The sequence below is a fragment of the Hippocampus zosterae genome, chromosome 15 (assembly GCF_025434085.1).
Source record: "Hippocampus zosterae strain Florida chromosome 15, ASM2543408v3, whole genome shotgun sequence".
NCBI classification, from domain to species: Eukaryota; Metazoa; Chordata; class Actinopteri; order Syngnathiformes; family Syngnathidae; genus Hippocampus; species Hippocampus zosterae.
Window position 1 is genome coordinate 16321321 of NC_067465.1, and position 12518 is coordinate 16333838.

A 12518-nucleotide genomic window follows, 5' to 3' on the forward strand; every position below is an offset into this window, starting at 1 on the left:
GTTTCGCAGCCAAGTGTGAAGCGGTTGGGATGAAAATCAGCACCTCCAAATCTGAAACAATGGTCCTCAGTCGGAAAAGGGCGGAGTGCCCTCTCTGGGTCGGGGAGGAGATCTTGCCCCAAGTGGAGTAGTTTAAGTATCTTGGGGTCTTGTTCACAAGTGAGGGCAGGAGGGAGCAAGACATCGACTGGCGGATCGGTGCAGCGTCTGCTGTGATTCGGACGTTGTATCAGTCTGTCATGGTAAAGAAGGAGCTGAGCCAATGCTCTCAATTTACCGGTCAATCTACGTTCCAACCCTCATCTATGGTCACGAGCTATGGGTCGTGAGCAAAAGAACGAGATCACGGATACATGCGGTCGAAATGAGTTTTCTCCGCAGGGTGTCCGGGCTCTCCCTTAGAGATAAGGTGAGAAGCTCGGTCATCTGGGAGGGGCTCAGAGTCGAGCTGCTTCTCCTCCACATCGAGAGGAGCCAGATGAGGTGGCTTGGGCATCTGATTCGGATGCCTCCTGAACGCCTCTCTGATGAGGTGTTCCGGGCATGTCCCGCCGGGAGGAGACCCGTGGACGACCCAGGACATGCTGGAGAGACTATGTCACCCAGCTGGCCTGGGAACGCCTTGGGATCCCCCGGGGAGAGCTGGAAGAAGTAGCTAGGGAGAGGGAAGTCTGGGCTTCCCTGCTAAAGCTGCTGCCCCCGCGACCCGGCCCCGGATAAGCGGTAGAAGATGGATGTATGAATGGATGGACTACATGAGTTAAAGACACTTGAAGAGAAGCTAGTGAGGCTAACAGTGATGATTGTATTTGTACTACAGGACCCACGCATACTGTATGTATGAAGACTGCAATGCCTTGTTGGCCAAACATTTCGTTTCCCCACAGAGCTTTAGTGTCTGGTGATGATGGCCGACAACCAAGTGAAAAGTCTTCTGTAAATTGGACCATTGGAGGACAAGAAACCCAAAATGTTCATGATTCGTTGGATGACTGCAAGTTTAAACCTCGAGTGCGGTGTAACTGAAGTTCACTCGGCTAGTTGACTGTTCAGCTCAAGACCGTGCGCACGCCAGAACAGTGCGTCCTAAGTTTGAAAAGCTCTTCTTGATGGTTAATTATGATAATCTGCACCCTCTACAATCGACAAACACAATGAATAGCCCACAGAATCATCCCCCATTTTTTTTTTTTTTTAAATCGAGAGGCACATTTGTGCTTACAGCAATGTATAGGTCACGAGAATTAACGCAATCCAGTTATTCATTATTTAAACTGCCACCCTGCACAATAAGAATAAATAATCCACACGCAAACATAATTCCATAATTGTGTGCAATCTAAGTATCATATATACGGAAAGTTATTCATGATCGTGTGAGCCTCCACTTAATGAAATCACCCATGCTGCATTCAGGGACCTCGGGTGTTTTGGTGTTAAGGCGCCACGTACTGGAGCGCTGCAAGTGGGCGTCCCGTTCATATGACGACACTCCGGGTGACAAGGCACGCAGGTTTTCTTCACCATGGCCTCCCGTGGCTCCCTGCGAAGCCAAAGAGGGTTACATTTTAAACCAGAGTAAACCTTTGACAAACAAACTCAGGTGAGAATGTTTGCCTTATTACAACAGTACATTTAACCGGCTTGCTCTTTAATAACAAATCGCTCGTTAAACATTACGCCGGGAAGGGAGTACACTTCAGGATACTTTTCCGCCTTTACCTCTCCAGGATATTGCAGGAGTCCACGCAGCTGCCGTCGCGACTGTGGTCCCGACAGGCAAAGCACATGTCCGGGCCGGGACCCCAGCATCCGTCCACCGTGCACTTATGATCACACGTATCGTTTCGCTGAACTGGAGACAAACAGGGGTGGGGGGATGATCAAGTTACCCATTTGCTGTCGCTGTAACTGCCTCCTTGGGAGCCAAAATATCAAAGATTATTGCATATTTCCAAAATATCTTTATTTATAACATTAAAAAAAGAGGTTAGAACATTGTTTGTTCTAGTTTGAAAGATCTGTGTGTATTTATTACCATGAATATGTTAAATGGTCCATAATTCATAAGCACAAGGTCTGTAAAATTTGTGCGAAATTCAAACACGCATCCAGTATCCGAGCCGCTTTATCTTCATGTGGGTCGGGGGTGTACCAGAGCCAATCCCAGCTATCGTCAGGCAGTAGGCGGAGGACACCCTGAACTGGTTGCCAGCCAATCGCAGGACACATATAAATAATCAACCAGTCGCACTCTCAATCACACCGATGTACAATTTACAGTGTCCCATTCACCTGCCATGCATGTTTTTGGAATGTGAGAGGAAACCAGAGTATAGGAAGAACATGCAAACTCCACACAGGAATGCCGGGTCCAGAATCGGACGCACGACCTCTACACCGACATGCAAGCCAGTCCCCCACCATGTGGCATGTGTGAAATTCTTTGCTTATTTACCACATTTGTCAGAGCTGGCATTCTCGGTGACGGTAGTGGTCTGGCTGGCAGACTTGAAGAGCGCCTTCCAGTGACTGTTGTTGGTGTAGCAGAGGTTCTGGTTCTTGATGATGACCACGTCACCATCACTGATCTCTTTGAGGGAGCGCAGGCCAAGGTAGCTAATGTCCAGCTGGGTAACCACCAGGCTACGGCTTCCCCTAATTAATGAAATCAAACATTTTTTTTCATGACACTGCTAAATAAAAAGTAAACGTTTTAAAAAAAAACATCAAGATTCTGCACTCTCTTTACCGCTTGGTGCGTCCTCGAATGATTTCCAGGTTCTCAAAGGGAGTGAGGGCATTCATGCTCTTGTGCCACGCTTGAATCCACAAATATCCTGAGGCGGCAGCGGTCTTGTCAAGCATGAAAACAATGAGCAGAGCTTGTATTAAAAAAACTCCAGAAAACTTACCAGTTATTTCTTTAACCGTCTTGAACACATCCAGCTGGGCCGGGTCCATCTTTGGCGTTTTGGTGTATGCGTCCCTGCAAACATCGGACAGGTTGGCGCTCTGCGTTGAGGGCACGTATGCTCTTGAGGTCCCTGACTTACCCGTGAATGGACGTGCGGATGAAAGCGATGTTGCCGTTGATTTTGGTGCAGTTTTTAAATGAGTCAATGTTGGTGGCGTTGATGCAGAGCGTGTTAGCCAGGTGGCCTGTCCCCAGTCCGTTACACACTGTCGACAATTGAAACAACGGGGACATGTTGAATGTGAGGCATTCAACTCATGTGCTGAGGTAAATCTCAACCCCCATAATAAACACAATATATACAATTGCTCAATGACCATCTCTACAACAAGATTCCGACTTTCTTTTGACAGTCATTCACAATAACCACCATGTTACACAATAGAAATAAAGAATGAGCGAAATAATGCACAGACCAAAAAAATCAGAAGGAGGTTCACAGCATACTTGGTCATGCAACGGCACATGGGAGCACAAACAGAGGCATGTCATACAATTACTGTCATGCCATCGTTCTTTGCCAGTGATTAATTACAACTGTCATGTTGCCTAATGGAGTCAACAAACCCCCCAAAAAATCGTATCATGCAAGGGCTTCATGATAGGCACCCAACTGAACAATAGCATGAAGCAGAATAAAGAGAAATAAGTCAAAAAGTGAAATGCACACAGACTTAGGACAATAGAAAGGAGTAGAACAACTAGAAATACAGTTTAAAAGATAGTCAATAACAAAGGCCACATGCAAAGCACATGCCACAGGCAAGAATTCACAACTGTTATTCATGATTTATGATAGCTGCCTCCTTGCCCAACACAAATACATCGAATAAATCCATAACATGAAAAATGTCCTCGGCTCACAAAGCAGACAAGCATCTTGTCAAGTGATCATTGTGTCAGTTATTCATGAACCATCCTACACAACATAAATAAACTCCAAATAATCCAGCGGTAAAAAAAAAAAAGTCCAAAGAATGCTGCGCCAAGGCACAGAAGGACAAACCAGAGAAAAAAAAAATGTTTTTTTGTTATATTTGAAACAGTTATATTGTTTATTAATTCATGATAGCTGCCAACTTGCACAATACAACTTTATGGAAGAATTAATTATAAATTATCATTCATTCATCTTCCGAGCCGCTTGATCCTCACTAGGGTCGCGGGGGTGCCGGAGCCTATCCCAGCTGTCTTCGGGCAGTAGGCGGGGGACACCCTGAATCGGTTGCCAGCCAATCGCAGGGCGCACAGAAACGAACAACCATTCGCACTCACACTCACACCTAGGGACAATTTAGAGTGTTCAATCAACCTGCCACGCGTGTTTTTGGAATGTGGGAGGAAACCGAAGCACCCGGAGAAAACCCACGCAGGACGGGGAGAACATGCAAACTCCACACAGGGAGGCCGGAGCTGGAATCGAACCCGGTACCACTGGACTACCGGGCCGCTATATATAAATTATCAATTGAGTAAAAAAGCCCACGGTGCGCATGTGCGCAAGCACACACGCACGCACACACGCACGCACGCACACACAAATTTGTCACTAAATCACTGCTATGCGGTCGATTCCTTGTAAGTTACTAGACACAAGCGCCACCTTGGATAAAAATAAAAAATGAACAGAACTACAACTAATACACAAAATAAAAGAAAACGGAACACTGTCACATGTATGTGCCCAAAGTACATGCCATACAAGTCAAGTACTAGTTTATTGTCAAATGTGCTCTATGTGTAACATACAGCACAAATGAAATTTCTTCCCTCTCAACCAGACAACAAGACAACCAGAGGAGCCACCGCGGGTGCCCGGTCCGCCATCAAAAGAACAGTTAACATAAAATGACAAAATAATACAACACGTAACACGTAACACACAACATGCACTCGTTCCTTTTGTCAATGATTATTCAGGAGAGGTGCCACCTTGCACAACAGAAATGAACAGTCCAACTAGAAATAATCCACAGCGCTTACCGTATTGGCCCGAACATAAGACGGCCCTGATAATAAGACAACCTTTTTTCAAGTTTGAGAAAAAACTTTTTGAACACCAAATTAATTTTTATACAGAAGATAATTACAGTACATCTGAAACAAATGATTCTAACAATATATTTGAGAGAAAAAGCATGTTATTTTGCTTCATTCAAATCTTTTTATCTGAACATTTAAATATGTAAACTAAAGTGCAATCACATTCATAAATGAATGGCTTCTGGTTTTTGAAATGTAAATTACATCATAACTTGCATAACAGCTGCCAGTTAACCTGGCCAATCTTCAACCCACTTTACTCCAGCTTGTCCCTACGTTTCTCCATTTTCTGTTATCTCTTTGATTGTTTTCTTCTCTTTTCTTTTTTACCGCTATTTTTAATTTTTCTTCTTCGTGCTATCGCTATTTTTATTTTTATTCTTCGTGACAGGGGTTCACTTTGGCCTGGGGAGTCAAGTTCAGCATTCACTTCAATGTTATCTGGCGCCATTAGCGTCATGAATGGGTATAATGTCTAGACCCCGAATATAAGACGGACCCCCACGTTTTCAGTCTTACTTCAATGCAAAAAACACCGTCTTATATTCGGGCCAATACGGTCATTAAAAAAAAACTGTAAAAATCACTGCATAGATCCGACCACTCTTGTGGGCAGTAGTTCATGACCATGCAGTAGAAATAAGCACGACTAGAAATGATTCACAGAGTCAAAATATGTCTAATAATGATTTGCATATGTGGTCATGCTAAGCAGGTGTGTTTGTGTGTAAAATATGGCTCAACGTTTTCTGATGGATGTAAGAGAGACCGGTGTCAGTTGCGGAACTCACCTTTGGGACACAGTCCATCGCATTTGGCACATTTCCTGACGCCGCCGTCCTCCACCTCATAAGTGTTGCCGCTGCACGTCCGCACGCATGCGCCGTGGTCTGTCACCACATAGTTATCTGCGAAGATTGAAAGACACGTGAGTGTTTTTGCTTTCGGATGCGAGCACCGTGACGTTTTACAGGCTGATGAGACTTAAACATTGTAGATCAAGTCAACAATTATTTTCAAGACAGTTATTGTGTTATGAGACGTACTGCTTCTTGAAAGAAGTCATACTGTTAAAAAAAAAGTTCTTTTAACTGTGTTGAAAACAAGCACTTTTTTCTTGCTTGTTTTCAAGAAAAAAGTGATGTGAACTTAAAAAAAAGACCAAATAAATGTCATTTGTTTAAGAAGAAAGTGTTCTTTTAAATTTTTTAAAATTTGTACTTGCATGAAAATTCTCTGCAAGAGTAAAGTCTTTTTGCAAGAAAAATATGTCTTAGTACAGCGGTCCCCAACTCCGGCCTGCGGACCGGTACCGATCTGTGGGTCATTTGGTACCAGGCCGCACAGAAAGGATAAATAACTTACATTACTTCCATTTTATTCATTTCAGAATCTGAAAGATGTTCTATTTTGAAAAATTACCGGATTCTTTTACATTGGTCTTGAGCAGTGGTTCTTAACCTGTGTTCGATTGAACCCCAGGGGTTTGGTGAATCAATCTCACGGGTTCGACGGAGCCCGCTGCAGATGATCACATTACATCGCTTGTCCAATCAGTACTGCAGGAAATTCAGTTCGCTCAGTTGTCAACGTCTAACTGTCGTGATAGTACGTCATGTGATTTAAAAAAATTGTTTTAATACATGCTATGTTGAGCAAAAAAAGAAAGTGGTTGGATGAATATGTACAACATGGATTTACAGCGTCCTATCTGCATGCTTTGTCATGCCAAGTTGAGCAACTCTAGTCTCACTTCGGCAAAAACTCAAGGAACATTTCTTGAATCAAATTTTTATTTTTCACTAACGGTTCGGTGAATGTGCATATGAACTGGTTGGGTTCGGTACCGCTAACAAGGTTAGGAACCACTGGTCTAGAGTATGTTACTCTTGATGCAGGTCAAAGCACGCTTCTCGTCACGTGATAGGTTACCGCTAAAATGAAGCCCAGGAACTTGCAAAACGAGTAAAAAAACAAATGTCCTTGGAAGGTTTATTTGGCAAGTGGTAAAGGCCCAGCAAGTAGACAGAAGAGGAGCCTATGACTTCCAAGAAAAAGAAGGCTACATTTAATCTCAGTATGAGGAGTCCTATTTAAAATATGGATCTATCTCAATGGGAGATTCCCACACACCAAGCCCTCTCTGCATAATATGTGGGGATGGTGAGTCGTATTTTTCATGCACTTTGTATTTGCAGTGTACCTTATTTTGAAGGCACGCTCTGACAAAATAAATCAAAACCTGACAAAATGTTTTTTTCTCCCAGAAGAGTAAAAATAAAGTCAAAATTGAAGACATTTTTTAAAGAAAGAAGTCTTATTTGAAAAAAGTTGTACTCTCATAAAATGTATTTTTTTTTAAGAAAAAAGAAAATTCCAGAAGGTTAAAGTGGTACGCTTAGAAGAAAAATGGCTGTATTTTTTGGACACTAGTCTAGAGGGGGAAACTGTCCTATTTTCAGAGGAAAAAAAGTCTTATTTTTCCATGTGCTGTTTCGAATGGTACAAGGTTGACTGTTCACAGGCTGACAGGACTCAAATATCTCAAATAAATTAAAGTGAGAAAGAACAAAGGCGGCCCGGTAGTCCAGTGGTTAGCACGTCGGCTTCACAGTGCAGAGGTACTGGGTTCGATTCCAGCTCCGGCCTCCCTGTGTGGAGTTTGCATGTTCTCCCCGGGCCTGCATGGGTTTTCTCCGGGTGCTCCGGTTTCCTCCCACATTCCAAAACCATGCGTGGCAGGCTGATTGAACACTCTAAATTGTCCCTAGGTGTGAGTGCGAATGGTTGTTCGTTTCTGTGTGCCCTGCGATTGGCTGCCAACCGATTCAGGGTGTCCCCCGCCTACTGCCCGAAGACAGCTGGGATAGGCTCCAGCACCCCCCGCGACCCTAGTGAGGATCAAGCGGCTCGGAAGATGAATGAATGAATGAATGAGAAAGAACAGATGTGACATGAGAATGCCCGGAAACTCAATCATTTTCTGTCTTTGTCCACAAAGGTTTATCATTACACCAGGGAGCAGCCAATGTCCAACCACAAAGTGTTGACAGCAAGTGAAGTTGCTCAGGAGCCTCACTTACGGGGGCAGTTCTTGACACAGGTGGCGCCAAAGTTGTACTTCCCGTGCGGGTTGGGGACCAGCTGGTGCTGGTTGGGGTCGTAGCGCATGAGGCCCGGGCAGGAGTCCTTGCACACTCCGTCATCCTGGAAGTCCCGACAGGCCTGCAGGACAAACAGAGCGCAGGCTTAATGAAAACAGTGCATTCCTCCACGCCGACCTCGAAGCTCCCGAGGCTGCTCAGGCTCCTGCTGAACGCATAACGCTCAGAACGCTTGCAATAACCTAAGATGGGAGTTTTGAAAGAATTGGCCTCCCGTCAGAAAACAAACTATCTGGGCCCTCGCCGAAAAATAAATAATTCAGTAACCTGTGCAGTGCTGCTAGTTTGTCATAATATTATCACAAGATAGTATGGAAATCTTGTAGATAGCTGTGAAACTATGAGCAAGTATGAAATAGTAGCATATCAAAGTCATAATTTTCATAATAAGTTGCAATATTAGGAAAACAGTATCTAATATGAGTTGAAAGTGCAAATTTTCTGAATTCTCAGTCCCCCAAAAGTTGGATTTGTGTTGGTGATGTGCCCATGTGCCACATACACTCAGTGCAGTATTCAGCTGAAACCACAAATCGAGAAATAAATCGTTATGGGAAAAGGATAAATGCCTTCTTATGAGAGTGAAGTGATCATAAAAAGAAGAAGCATTTTTTCCAGCCATAGGTTTATCATATGTTCTAAGATAAAGCTGATAAATGATAAAAAAGGTGTAGAATAATTATTATACTTTTCTTAGTAATAATTATCGTACGAGAAAAAATGTGTTCTTACAGGAATAAAGTAATAACGCAAAAATAAAGAAGCATTCTTCAAGATGGAGCCGTAATTTGAATAGGTTAAAGGAAGCTGTAATCTCGTCCAAATAAATAGTGAAGGTAGCCCTATAATCTTCTACCAGACAGTCGGTGGGACGTGGTCCCGTGCATCCCGCAGCGCAGTGTTCATTGCAGCAGTCGCTAGGCGAAGGTCCTTTGCACCTCTTGGAGCACTGCTGAGCACAGTTTAGCTTGGTCACTGCACAAAGGAGCACAATGAAGAAAATGGCATGAGAAGCCTTTGACTGACTTATTTCATTTAAAATGGACCATTTCATGTTTTGTGTTCAAATTGGACTGACTTGTGCACAATATTTGGGTCTCTGAAAACCTGGGGCCACTTTCCAGTAACTACACTCTCTGAAACACCATCATTCAAATGAAGCATTCTGATGCGCAAACAGCCCACATGTACAAGGCCCAGCTATCACATCATAGCCAAAAGGTAAGCAGAGCTGCAATGACTATTTTTGGAATGGGAATGCGCAGACCACTGATCGATCCCGCTGTGCCTGAGTCATGTGCCGTCGTGTCCTTGTGCAAGACACTAGGCATGAATGTTGGCTGGTGGTGGGAGGGGCTAAAGGCGCACGCTGGCAGCCACGCTTTCCTCGGGGCAGGGGCGGCTACGCAATATATTTTGCTGCCAGAGTGTGAGTGTGTTGAGCGTATGAATCTATTGTTTCAGAATCTTTAAGTCCCACGTTGTCGGGGTGGGGGGATACACGCTTACTTGATTGAGACGCACACTAGCCCCTAATATGGAGCTTATCTTGAATTTTGAGGGGAATTCTGACGGAAGCAGGTCACACAAATGTTACTAAAACTCACAGGAGCTGTTTTTAAAAGGCCAGACCATTGGCACATCATACAGTATCGATTTCAAGAAATTGAATAATGAGATTTGAAATTTTGTCCATGTTGTTCAGCCCACATTCAGCATAAATGACAGAAATCATCTTACAAGTTTGACAGTTTTGGGGTCCGGGTGCCCAGCAAGAACCGTTAAAGCAACTTTTATCACATTTTTTACCTGCAAGAAAAAGCAGAAACATGTTCTTACTGCCATAATTAATGATGAATAATACTCCTCAGTGCATCACTCACAAAGCGGGTAGTTGCTAGCCACAGGTGGCAACTCCATTTTGGGTTTATTGTCCTCGTTAATGATGTCGTACCACTGGATGGTCTCCACGTTGCACAGCTGGTTGTTGCCAAACTTTACACCACCTTTGATGATTTCTGGAAAAGACAAACCGCATTAAGAATGTCAACTTTAATGACGTGATCGTTCTCTAAGACAAAGCGTTAATGTGCTGGCACAGACCTGTGAGGCTCCTCAGAAGGAGCTCACTGGTGCCCAGACCCAAGACTTTGTCGTAATTGGCCAACACGGTAAGGGCGAAGCTTCCCTCGTACAGCGAGTGACCACGAATGATGCGCAGGTTGTCCAGCGAGATCCTGGATGCAGTGTTGAGGGCGATGAGCACATAGCCGCCTACTTCTTCTATCGTCTGTAGAAGCAAAAACATTAAATGTGTTTTCAGGTAACCACAACTGGTTGGGTATATTTTTCAAATTTTTTCACTGTAACCATTCTTGATAATTTTTGTTGCTAAAAATTTCTGCTCCACACTTCAACCCATTTATCAGTAATATTTAGAAAAATTGTGGAAATGTGAATATTCATGTCATATATATATCCATCCATTTTCTAATCCGCTTATCCATCAGCAATAAAAATGTTAATTGATAAAAAGAAGCATTTTTTGAAGAATTAAATTGTGGAGAATAATTAATTTTGTACTCTTTCATGAAAAAAAAACGTTTTAATCTGAATATAATAGTCATATCCTTTTGAGCAAAGTACCGGTAATACCAGAAATAATAATGGGATTTTTTTTTCAGACAATGTTCTACTTTTACATGAAAAATTTTGTTTTAAGAGGTTAAAGACAAACTCTTATGAGATCTTTTTTTTGGGGGGGGGAATCTATTCTCTGGGATTCAATTTTAAAGAATAGTCATTTTTGTGTTGGGGAGGTTGTAAGCTGTAAAAGGAGAAAAATGAACACAGAGGAAAAATATATTTTTACCCTGAGGAAGGACAAGTCATGGTGTTCCTCCATGTAAGTGACCTCCAGGTTCTCCAGGACCACAGTGCAGTTGCTGTAGGTTTTTACCATGTTCAGGTAGTGATCCTCTTTGGAGCCCAGCAAGTTTAAGCGGTTGGTGATCCCTTGGCACACTGCCGGGAAAAATACAAACAATCATCTGTAACTATGGGGCAATGCCAATAATGACTGTGGCCTGTATTGCTATCAGTCACTGACATTACATGCACGCACGCACACACCAACAGAGTGTCTAAATAAGGATAAGTGCTGAACGAGGCTTCCATTGTAGTGCGAGCCGGTCCAACGAGTTCTGACCGGCACAAGGCAGGAGTCACCCCGTGCTATGTAACCCCCTCCGCCAGCAACACACACTGCCATACATTCACTCATATTACGACCGGCACATTTAGTAACTGTGTAATGAATTTCTTTGGCTGGAACTTTTAAAGTGGAGATTTATGGTTATACAAAAAGCGCCAGCAAGCAAAGACTCTTCCAGATGTGTAGTGGAAATCAAGGTATTGCCGTACTCTGAAGTCTCCCAGGCAGCATTCCACAACAGGTTAGCACTTGACTGCCAAACAGACCAAACCATAAAGTCAGCACTTCTTGTAGATTTTATTAGAAAGGGGGAAGAAAAATAGAAACTATTTCGGAGAAAAAAAATTACTATGATAATGAAGTTACAATTTTCTTGGAAAAAGACAAGATGACCAAAACACAAAGTTCCTAGAATCGACTTACAAAATTGAGAAAATAATTGTTTTCCCCTAGAACAAAAAATTTAAATTGTCGTATGATATGGAGTCAGTTTGAAGTCATATTTGTTGTCACAGGCCAGGCCTCAACTTTAGAAGCCATATACACGATGAGAGGGCGCCCAAGTGGACACTAATACCTGCCCCCTCACATGCATGCTGTCTTTAATATCGCAGAATCCACTTTAATCTGATTATTCCATGAACGGACGGGATCAGTGGTGTAATACTCGATTCTAAAAATATTCAACAGCTGCAGGCCTACTCTAAATTAGGTTCAGTAGGAAAAACACTCAAATTTCGCCTGATGCATACGCAAACAACTTCATTGCACTGATTGAGCGGGAATTAGGAGGTAAACATCTGCCTGCCGTCATCCTCCCTCTCCCTCTTCATTAGCTGCTCCCTGAGGGCCCCTGCTGACACGAACCGGGCCAACCGTCCACGACAACCGAAGGCACACTAGGAAGCTTTAAATTAATTAGGGGAGCCACGTAAGATGCAATTTGTGTTGTAATCAGTCCTCAAGCCAAAGCAGAATAAGTAAACGGTGTGTCCGGTAAATATGTACACATGGCACAGCTGCTTTCTCTGATTACTATGTTATTCTGATTTACGACGAACGGCGGGGAAAACCGGGTAACGTCAACACACGTTCCCTACCGATGAATCGGTTAGCTGCG

At 43.3% G+C, this 12518-nt stretch overlaps 1 protein-coding gene across 2 annotated transcripts in view; it reads right to left on the bottom strand.

Annotated features, from left to right (window-relative positions):
- egfra (epidermal growth factor receptor a (erythroblastic leukemia viral (v-erb-b) oncogene homolog, avian)) overlaps positions 1 to 12518 on the bottom strand; it is a 51372-nt gene that overhangs the window by 17521 nt on the left and 21333 nt on the right. For both annotated transcript variants that reach the window (XM_052088401.1, XM_052088402.1), the window contains exons 2-14: positions 11057 to 11208; positions 10288 to 10474; positions 10068 to 10202; positions 9925 to 9993; positions 9041 to 9159; positions 8104 to 8245; positions 5812 to 5928; positions 3057 to 3183; positions 2916 to 2989; positions 2753 to 2840; positions 2459 to 2658; positions 1723 to 1855; positions 1453 to 1543 (exon numbers count right to left, since the gene is read on the bottom strand). In XM_052088401.1, coding sequence (XP_051944361.1) covers positions 1453 to 1543; positions 1723 to 1855; positions 2459 to 2658; positions 2753 to 2840; positions 2916 to 2989; positions 3057 to 3183; positions 5812 to 5928; positions 8104 to 8245; positions 9041 to 9159; positions 9925 to 9993; positions 10068 to 10202; positions 10288 to 10474; positions 11057 to 11208 — 1634 coding nt within the window. The remainder of the gene's footprint in view (positions 1 to 1452; positions 1544 to 1722; positions 1856 to 2458; positions 2659 to 2752; positions 2841 to 2915; positions 2990 to 3056; positions 3184 to 5811; positions 5929 to 8103; positions 8246 to 9040; positions 9160 to 9924; positions 9994 to 10067; positions 10203 to 10287; positions 10475 to 11056; positions 11209 to 12518) is intronic.